Source organism: Lingula anatina, chromosome 7 (genome assembly GCF_051362555.1).
Source record: "Lingula anatina isolate TDL-2025a chromosome 7, LinAna3.0, whole genome shotgun sequence".
Taxonomy (NCBI): domain Eukaryota; kingdom Metazoa; phylum Brachiopoda; class Lingulata; order Lingulida; family Lingulidae; genus Lingula; species Lingula anatina.
This window is the reverse complement of record NC_141773.1, coordinates 7,049,507-7,060,204: the sequence shown is the minus strand read 5'-3', so window position 1 is coordinate 7,060,204 and position 10,698 is coordinate 7,049,507. Positions and strand designations below refer to the sequence as shown.

Below are 10,698 nucleotides of genomic sequence, written 5' to 3'. Positions count from 1 at the left end.
CACTTCTGAGGCCTAAACCAGGCTAATGATGCATCGGCATACATACGTTGCCCTTTTCGTGTTAGCAAATATTACTAGTTGCATCTGTGTTGGTAAGCTACAGCATGTGTTGTCTGACATTGCTTTCAGTATTTGTGCAAAAGTGTTTTTCCTAATTTAAACTGAACATTTGGAACTTATTTTATGATTGAAATTCTCATAAATTGATACTGTTAGGAATAACGGAAAACGAGGAATAATACGATAAATAAACAAGCAATTACTCTGTGCATAGTAACAGTGTGATCAAATATCATGGTATTTCAGAAGCGATTGGCTGGAAATTCATTAATGAATGATTAGATTTTTTTTTTTTTTTTTTTTTTTTTTTTTTTTTTTTTTTTTTTTGGAAACGGAGCTTCCATTCGGATTTTACTAGTACGTGCATTTCTTTCCCAAATGGTTCTGGTAAATAGGCGGGGTAAACTGGTGAGGATGACTCTTAGGATGGGAACATTTAGGTGGTTTTTTAAATATTAAAACATTTAAAAGTACTAAAATGAAAATCTTTGAAAACAGGAGAGTAAACTGCTTTATTATGTTTCTGTGTTGAGCGTGTTGTGTGTTGTGCATGCGGGTGTGCACTAGTAAGCAGAGTGAAGTCAAACTATGACACTTAATTACTTGTGCTCATTGCAACATGAGGGAGAGCTTGGACATCAGTGAAACTATGTATCCCACAAAGGGAATTGCAGTGTCAATGAACTCGAGTGGAAAATTCATTGGATTAAAAAATAGCAATAGATATGATTTGTGTATATGCCAAAATTCCTCCAGTACTGTTTCATGAAAAAAATCTTATTTATTTGTTTGTTTGTTTGTTTGCTTGCTTGCTTGTTTGACCTTATGTGCTTTTATAACATTACAGCATTTAGTAGTTGAAACATGCTGCAGTACTCAGTGTTGATTCCTGTGCCATGATGACAATGAGCAGCAGTTGACACTTTGCCGTAATTAACCCAGGAAACTTTGCCCTCATTTGACTGACACTGCTTGGTGCAGCTCCCCAGGATGGGCTGTGTTAATTCCAAGGAGAACGGGAATGCCGGCAATCCTAATTCCAGCAGCAGTGCCGAAAAAGATTTTAAATCCATGTCAACAGAACAGCTGGCAGAGGAGTTGAAAACAGCTGTTGACAGAGGTAAGTATATGGATAGGTATTGGTCACAATTTTTTTTTTTTTTTTTTTTGCGAAAAAAAAAAACAGTTTTAATGAGATTGTGTTTTATTCCTTTGTGAAAAAGGTGGCCTGCCTCTGATATTATGTTGTTGCTTTAGATTACTAATTTCCATTTTAATGTTAGGCTGTGAATGAAAATCAGATTTGCTCCACAATTTGTACGTCTGGTTCAAGAGAACATGACTGCTTTAATGTAGTAATGGGCACAGTTTAATATTGTATTTCTCCTTAAATCTTTTAGATATTTATTTCACCAAAATTTGTGTAGTATAGACACGGTGAATGATAAGATTACTTTAATTATAAAAAATCCCTGTTCAAAAATGTGATGCAGAATATGAGAGAATTTTTTTCAATAAGCCTATGATCTGGGATACCTCAATCAGAAAATGTCTTAATGTGTTGGATTTTTTTTTCTTTCGTAGGAGAAGGCAAAACAGCAGTGAGTATCATCTGTGCCTGTAAAGAAATGCCAGTTGCGCTGAATGAAGCATTCAAAGAGAAATACCAGCAGAGCATTCCAGAAGCATGTGCCCACAAACTTCAAGACCCTGTGAAATTTGGACTCACTTTATTATTTGAGGAAACAGTCAAGGCCAGTGCAGTTTACCTGAAAGAATGCATTGAACACAGGGATTTGGAAAGTCTGTGTGAGATGTTTGCGAGCTGTGATGAGGAAGATGTGGAGGGTTTTAGTGCTGAGTTTACAAAACAGTGTGAAGGACAAACCCTGGCTGATGCATTACAAAATGGAAACTTTGGAGATGAAGACACTGTTGAAGCTTTAAGGTCACTGATAGAGGTATCTGTATATTATAGCATCATGTAGCAGTAGTAGAAGAAGTCTGAAAAATGGGCATATCTTGGAATGCATCACTTGTTAATTTTTTTTCCACAGAAACTCCTGGAGTCCAGCTTAAAATAAAAAATAGGGCAGATTTTTACTTTTTTTGCAGTTCATTGTCTTTAAATTGGGGCATGAAGTGTCATGCAAATTATTTAAAATGTTGCTAATAATTTCCAAACATTGCCTCATTCAGTCAATTTGCTTTTCAAACTTTGACAGTCAGGTTGTGATTGAGTGATTACCAAGAGAAAAAAAGATAACGTTTTTGTCTTAAACAACTGCACACTTTCTGTTTAAAAAAATCATCATCAACTCTAAACATTAGTTATATAAAAAAGTCACATTATACTAGTAGATCTGTACTGCAGCATGATATTGAATTTTTTCTGTTTCATATACTATTAACATGTACTTTGAAGATGAGCAAAAATAATGATGATTTCTTTCTCAGTTTCAGAGTAGCATGGAATCCACTGAGTGCGTGGAAACTGAAACTGTCATATCAGCTGTAGAAAGTGGGAATCTCTTTCATGGAGACAATGTCTTCTTTAAATTATTATCTAACAGTACCAGGAAACACACCAAAGAGGTCTTTGAGTCTTACTTAAAGGTGAGATTTTTTTAATACTCAGCATATCGATTTGTTTTTGTAGAGAATAAAGCTAAGATTGAGAAGAATTTCGGGTAAATTTTGCTGCAAAATGCCCCAAGTGTCATTTTTTTTTTTTTTTTTTCAAATTTATTAAAGTAAAGAGATGAAGAGCTAGGTTTCCATCAATTTCCATTTGAGTCGATTTGACAGAAATAATTGTTACAACTTACAAAAGTGTTGAGGAATTATTTTCATTAGACAATGAAAAAAATACATTTATTACATATTTTTCATATGGCAGAGATGTCAGAGAGACATAACAGTTGAGATAGAGAAGCATTACTGTGATACAAACCAAAGTGAGGCAAGGAAAAACATGTCTGTAATAGGTAAGGGGTGGTCCTCTAGGTTTTAATTACAGTATTGGAACTCTTATTCCAAACATCTTTCTTGAAATGAAAACATAATGTTGAAGTATCTGTAAAGGATATTGTATTTGAATTTTTAAACAGTGTAAAATTAGTAAAAATATCCATGGCACGCCATTACTTTTGTATATCATATGTCAGATATATACTTTGTCTTTTTTTTGTCAGTATAGACTATGGTCAATTATTATTATTAGTTATAATAGTTATAATAAACTAAAGCCTTTCTTGTGAAATTCAGAAGTCCTGTTTAGATGGAAAAAGCAATTTACATGGCTACATATTATATATATTGTAATTAAGTTACAGATGCTGATTTTCAGATTGCCTATAATAAATTCAAATGAGTGTTTGTGTGATAATGTGACAATATGTGGGGAGAGGATTTAGATTCATAAGATGATTTTTTAAGATACATTTTGTACCTGGCAAATACTAATTTTACTTCAGCTCAAGTGATCCGGACAGCTCCCCTGTACTATGCCCAGACACTCCAGCGACTGCTCCCTTCTCAGGAGGTCCACAGCATTAACAGAGCTCTGTACATCATAGTCTGGTCTCATCATAAGGTATTCTTTATCTGTTTTATTCCTTAGAGGCTCTTTAAACTGGTGAATATGTTATAATGTACACAGATCTATGGTATTGCTCTATGGTAGGTGTTGTTTAATATATGTCAAATGTGCTATAAGCTGTCAGTGACCATTCTAACCAAGAAAGAAACCATGTTATAAAGGACTGATTTTGACTTAAAAATGGTAAATTTGACTGATTTTATTAGTTTGTGCATTCATTAAAATTGCTGTTGTTACCACCGGTATATAATAATTGACAACAAGTTTGAGAATGTCATCACTATTTAAAACCAAAATTTGGCCTTGGATATAATTTATTCAAAATCAGTTAAATTGGTGTTTTGCATATTACCATTTTACACATAGAGAAAAATATATTAATCCAGAAATTGAAACTTTTAAAAATTCATTACATCTTATAAATCAGGGCATGTTAACCTCTGTGATGGAGAACTATGAAAGCACACACTTCACTCAGCTGATGATGGAATTGCGTGCCCAGTGTAAGAACGAGGAGGCAAGACAGCTGATGGTGAACATACTACAGAGACACAGGGCAGGACTACTGAACTAGGGAATGGCTGACCAGCTTCTTCATCTTCAAATGACCATACATGAACACTTTTTGTGTCTGAACTGGGCAGTATTTGACAAAGTTACATGATCATTGATAACAAATTTTGACCCTTACTGATTGGTCAAGAGGCAGTCATGCGGGGTCAGCTATTTCAGTGAGATGACCTCGTAGTCAACTCTGCCATATTGGACCTCGATGGCCACTGCATGAGCTAGGTACAGTTAACTGCACATAATCACAAGTTCTCGATGTGTCTTAATTATTTTCACTTATCTTTGAAATTCCTGAACATATGTAACAAAGCAGTTATGGACTTAGTTTTGGTCACCTCTTGGCTAGGTTCTGTCCAGAGCTGGGATAAGCTTCAGGTTGAACCTAGTCAAGAGGTGACCAAAACGTTATGTAAATAATTGTATAAATTTTAATTAGCCAATGACAAATATTAGAGGGGTCTATTGAATTTGACACTGAAACATGAAATCCTGAGAAAGCTGTCGGTTAACTGGCTTAGTTGACTAGGATTTCCATGAGAGTGCCATTTCATTGGATAAGATGTGACCATGTAACTACAGAGCTTAGAAACAGTTCTGAGAATTGTGATGAATAATGCAAGTGCAGAGATCTGTTGTGGTCTTCCTTATCCAAGCACTTGCTTGTTTGCAAAAGCAACAAATCAAAATGTTTTACAGGACTTTCTAGTGATATTTATCAATATTTTTTACTCTTTTTCTTTCATGTCAGTTTTTGTTTTTATATTTGATATGTATACATTTGTGAAGTTTTATTATATATTGGTAGGATATTTATCTTTGTTATATTACATTTGTTTAGTTTCTGAATAATTTCTTGACTTCTATAAGTGTAATTTTTAATTGAAATTGACATTTTTGAACATGATAATGCAATTACAAGAGAAAATTATAAGGATGGAAATAATTTTAAAAATATCAATAGTTGTACAATCTTGTAGCTGCTCGAATAAAGTGACAAGATGATACTTTCATTGCCTCCATTTCTAAAACCAGACATGAGTGTGTGTGTGTGTGTGTGTGTGTTTTTTTTTAATTTTCTGACCAAATTGAGCTGCACAAAACAAATGATCTGCTGGGGGTATGATTGCCACCATAGTTAACGATCTCAGAATCCAGCAATTCTGCAGATAAAATGCTGTCTGTAAAACAGATTGGAAGTGAAGTACCAAATTAACATCACCGCAGATAATCATTGACAAAGTAAGCCCATATTAGAGTACAATTATTTATTAACTTTTTGTCTGTAAAAAATGTCTTACTACATACAAAACAAATTTGAAGTCTTCTCTTCAAATTGTTACTATCAAACTTGCATTATATTTCAGAATATTTTTACGAAGAGAATGAAATGAACTATTCTCTGATATTTCTTTTTTCTTTGTTGTGTATTGTGAACAACTAAAAACAACATCTGCATACATCGAATGTTATATCTGATCGATAAATGAGGTTACTCAAAGATCAATTTACAAAAAAAAAAGAAAAGATTTTAAACTATCCAGACCACTGCTCCTGTGTCTCATCCCCAATAAATGGAAGAAAATGGGGGGTAATTGGGCAATAATGAGAGCATTACTCTCCTGGGTATCAGTCTTTTTAAGTTGTATGGATTGAGATACACAGTACGCAGGTGGAGCAAAGTCACAAATCACAATGCAATGATAGTGATCCTGGTGATGAAAGAGAACTCCAGTGGTTCTCAATGGGTTCTCAATGTCTATTCAGTTGGATGGCAACTATACTAAAGCTAGCCTGAAACTTATTAAAATCGTCCTGATCTTTCTCTTGATCTACGTCGGTCCCGCCCACGACTTCCACTCCTACTTCTGTCTCTGTGTCTGTCACGATCTCGACTACGACTGCGCCTGTCCCCACGACCCCCTGGTGAGCGCGACCTTGAACGGGAGGACTGGTCAAAAGGAAGAGACCTGAAATAAAAAATAAAAGCATATAAGCCTATAAATCCAATCTTGTTGTCATAAGTATTAGTAACTAGTCACACTACAGATAACATTCAGTAGAAGACTTACAAGCTATTCTTTACCAAAAGCTAGAGAAAAGCATTTCAAGCAATGTTTGACCTAAAGAATTACCAAGTTACACATAATTTTAGATCATTCTTCATAAGAAAAGTCTTCCTATCTAAATATTTGCTTTTATTTTTTTCAGGAGATTGGCCCTATGAGAATAAAAATAGTACATACTTTGCTGAACAAATCTTCTCCACTTCTCTGTTTCTACGCCGCCGCCTCCCATACAGTTTCCGTCTCAACTCCCTGGAGATTGGTTTCAAATGCATGAAATTGCAGAAGCCCCCTCTAGTGCACTCCCTGAAATGTGTGAAATCTGTTGATTATTCCAGGCCATTAAATTGCTTGTGGACACAGCTGACCAATGTCAAAAATCGTCAAAAATTTATCCTTTGGATTTTAGGGCATTTGGTTCATCAACTTTTTTTTGTCATTATCACTCGTCTACCTAGTCATCTACATTATCTTTGTCTTTTCTCTCAAAATATTTCTACTCAAAATGGGTTAGAATATTCGCCTAATAAAACGGAAAATGGAAATTAGAGAGGAAAGAAAAAATAAAAATAAAAACTGGATGTGAAGTTCACCCACCCCATTTCATACTGTCTACAGCAAGCTTCACGGAAGTCTGTGACTGGTGAGAGTTCAGCTCGGACAGGCTGACCGTTAAACCAGCGATTGTTCAGGTCTGCCACTGCCTTCTCTGCATCTTCTTCACGACGAAACTAGGAAAATACAAGAAACAAATGCAAGTTTCTACATGAATCTTGAATCAAGTTCAAGTCACTGAAATGGATAAAATAATTTTATTTCCAAGAGTACCTTACACAATATTTCTTTCTAAAAACTCAAAATTTTTTGACCAAAATTTACCCAACAGACAAAAACAACTCTACTTCACCACAATTTAACCATAACTGATTACTTTTTATATTTTTAGAATAAAGTGATGTTTGTGAAGTTGTCACAAAAAGCCCATGACCCACCTTGACATAGACATTGCCTACTAAGTGGTCCCCTAGGTTGTCACATACATTCATTTCCTCAATTTCACCATACTGAAAGGTATCAAAAACATACTCTTTAAGCAAAACCCCAGCTACAAGTTCATGTAAAATAGTGACAAAATAACTTTTCTGCTTATTCAAATCCTGTCAAAATCCAGTTCTACTGCTAAGTACAATGCAGCAATCACTGTGGTAGAAATTTAACTTGTTTTTATCAAAACAACAAACACTTGCAGGGTTTTTTTCCTTACCATATTGTACACAACAGATAATTTTAAATTTTTCCAACTCCTAAATCGAACTTAAAACAATTTACAAAAGAAAATGTTAAATGCTCAAAAAAATTTTCAAGTTCTCGGCATTTATAAAATCCTTATATCATACCTTATCCTCGACCTCTGTGAATACTTCATTAAAGAACTCATCGTAGTGTTCCTGTACTTCAACATCTGTGATACTGGCTGAAATGAATCAAGACAACCAGTTAGTCCAAGGAAAGGCAGGAATCTGGATACTTTTAATGTTCATATCAGACTCATTACTCACTTGCCATGGTGTAAATGTACAGACATTTGCTTGCTTACAGTCCAGAATAAATTATTTATTTTGCAGAATCATCATCTACATCTTCCACTAAGTGAAAGAAACTTGTTTCCGCTAACAGATTCACTACTACATAAACTGAGCAAAGTATTGAGAATTAAAAGCCCAGATTAGTTCTTAAGTCTACACACTACTTACTATGTGAGCCATCAGCAGTCTGTGCTGTATTCTGTGGGTTATGATACAAATTCACCAGCAGGATTGTCTGATAAAAGAAAGGAAAACATGGCACCCATTAACTGACAATCACACAATCAATTCCATAAATACTGGTTGAACACGAGTCCTGTTGTTTAAAAAAATATAATTCTTTCATATATGCACCCGGGGATTCATTGGTCAAATCTACAAAGCAAGGCTCAAACCACTCTTCATATTTTTCAGAAGTATCTGCATTCAAGGCACGACAATATTGGCTGTTGGGTCTAAGAACACCCTGCTAATGCACTTTTGGGGCCGGACATTCCCAGGTTTCATTGGTCAGATCTACAATATAAGGCTCACACAACTCTGACCAAAATGCAGTATCCACATTCAGAGCACGGGAAAGTCAAATTCCAGACCAGGCACATGGATAGAGCAACCCAGTGATCTTAATATTGTTGGTGCACTTTCTTTTTCAAAATGTTTACTTAAATTGGCATTTTTTTTTTCAAATATTTTTTTCAAAGATCAAAACAAAAGGGAAATAAAAAAGAGCAATATCTGAACGAAATCTCAATGTATCCAAGAAAAATTTTAATTTCAGAGGTTTTAATGTGAAAAAAAAATTATAATAATAAATAAAATAGAGAAAAGATCAATGAATAACAAATAAAAAATCCTGTATAATTCATAAGGTTGACAGGGGAGAGGTCATTCTTCCCATACTGATCCATGTTCATGGCCTTCTCTTTGAGCAAGTCTGCATATGGACACTGCTTTTGAGGAGAGTATCTGCACAAGTACCTGTTGAAACAGAGAATACAGAACAAAGAGAGTTTGAGCTTCAAAGTTTGAACCTGGGGGACACTGCTGCTTCGTCTTTGTGACGTGAGGTGACAGGTTAACTTACAATACGGACCTGTGTCTGTATAAATAGAATGAATGGAAAAAGAAATTCTACAAAAAAATAACCTGCTTAATTGGTCATCCCGTTCTCATTCTACCAAAATTGTGTTCTGTGGGCTACAAATCAGAAGATTAAAGCTGTCAAAGAAATTATTGCATTAGTTGTCAATTTAACAAACGAAAAAATCAACAGGCATTTGATCCACCCACAATACCTTACTCCTGATTGTAGCAGGCCGCGGAGGACACAAGCGACTCCCTACTTATCAATTATGGTTACCTGGCTAAAAGTTGGCTTGTTATGCAACCGTGAACATCTTTCTCCATGGCGGCATGCGCCAATCTTGAAGTAAAAAGAGCAGTTTACTCTGGAATATAAAGAATACAGTTGTAGGACACTAGCCTGGAAAGTTTTAAACCTTTTTTTTTATGTAGGGAGTCTACATGTCGTAACCCTGTGCATCGTGTGCACAATCTTGAGTGTGAGTTTACCTGACTGAAGGTTGGCTTGTTGTGTAACCTGGAACACCTTTCGCCGTGCTTGCATGCGCCTATCTTGAAGTAAAACGAGCAGTTTACTCTACAAAATAATATTAAACTTTCAGTGATGATGTAGTCCACAGGACATAACATGTACAAATTGAGCTAAATCAATAACTACAGAAATCGAAAAAGACACTGCTCTTTTTTTTTCTTTTAAAATTCTTAACTTGAGATTACATCTAAACCAGAACTTAAAGACAACAAAAGTTACTATATAGTTTTTAAACATGAAATGTACAACTTAACTGCTTCAAAATCAACATTATTATTTTTTTTTTTCCACTGAAATGTGTTTTTGGAGTGTATCTTACCATTTTGGTGACTACCTTTAACATGAAAATTATATTCAAAACAAATTACTTGTATAAGAGGCACTTATGTGAAAGGTTATCAAATTTACTGCTTTATAAATGTCAGACAGGTTCTTCTTAAAAAAAATACATTCTTGAACAGAATAAAATCACCCAACTAAATGTTTGCTAATTGATCACCAACAAATCAGCTGTATATCTCTGCGTCATTTTTTTTTGCGATGGAGAAAAAATGTAAGAGCAAAAATGTAAATTTGTTTTGTAACTTCTACTAAAAAGAGAACTACACTTCATGTTGAAAGAATGGACAATGAACACATCTCTGCCGAGCAGCAAAATCGATAACCGATACATTTTTCATCATAACAAAGCTTTTTTTTAACAAGTGCAAGGTCCAATACTATCGGGACTTTAAGTCAAACACAAGCGTCTCCTTTTACAAATATGTGAAAATAAAGAACAATTAACTCTAACCATTCTGAAATACTCGTTACACTGACATCAAGCAAAATTTCTCATACGAAAACCATGCCTTCTCCTTTGTGACCTACAAGTCGGCACAGGTAAAGGATAATTTCTACCAAAAATAAAGGTATTGCATAAGGCGACTTCCACTGCATTTAATGCTTTAAATTCTAAAGTGTCTATAATCTGTCCCTTTGACATCCAAGGACACCAAGCATGCCACTTACTTGTCTTTTTCTGTGCCGAAAATCGAAGCGAGGTATTCCGCCATTTTACCAAGCTTCCAATACAAATCTCGCTTTTTCTCGTTGAAATTAATGCCATTATGAAGATTTTAGAAAATTAACTGGAAAATTAAGAAACACTGCAAAAAATATCTAAATCGGATTTTTTTGTGTATTTTGATCTTAAATTATTAC

The 10,698-nt window shown here is 34.7% G+C and overlaps 2 protein-coding genes across 3 annotated transcripts; one reads left to right on the top strand and one right to left on the bottom strand.

Annotated features, from left to right (window-relative positions):
- Positions 1–23: 23 nt before the first annotated feature.
- Positions 24–5,239, top strand: LOC106166049 (uncharacterized). Its single transcript, XM_013544462.2, has 7 exons — positions 24–92; positions 908–1,180; positions 1,645–2,021; positions 2,518–2,676; positions 2,960–3,047; positions 3,537–3,655; positions 4,089–5,239. The coding sequence occupies exons 2-7, from the start codon at positions 1,051–1,053 to the stop codon at positions 4,233–4,235; spliced, it is 1,020 nt and encodes a 339-aa protein (XP_013399916.2). The 5' UTR covers positions 24–92; positions 908–1,050; the 3' UTR covers positions 4,236–5,239.
- Positions 5,240–5,481: 242 nt separating this feature from the next.
- Positions 5,482–10,620, bottom strand: LOC106166088 (splicing factor U2AF 26 kDa subunit). Of its 2 annotated transcripts, none has more exons than XM_013544510.2 (8): positions 10,507–10,620; positions 9,453–9,540; positions 8,049–8,115; positions 7,692–7,768; positions 7,287–7,358; positions 6,892–7,025; positions 6,475–6,600; positions 5,482–6,198 (listed from the first exon to the last, which is right to left on the bottom strand). In XM_013544510.2, the coding sequence occupies exons 1-8, from the start codon at positions 10,548–10,550 to the stop codon at positions 6,033–6,035; spliced, it is 774 nt and encodes a 257-aa protein (XP_013399964.1). In that variant the 5' UTR covers positions 10,551–10,620; the 3' UTR covers positions 5,482–6,032. The 2 variants fall into 2 exon arrangements, with proteins under 2 accessions (XP_013399964.1, XP_013399970.1); XM_013544516.2 differs by lacking the exon at positions 9,453–9,540 and adding an exon at positions 9,241–9,328 and having other exon boundaries at positions 10,507–10,595.
- Between the last annotated feature and the right edge of the window lie 78 nt (positions 10,621–10,698).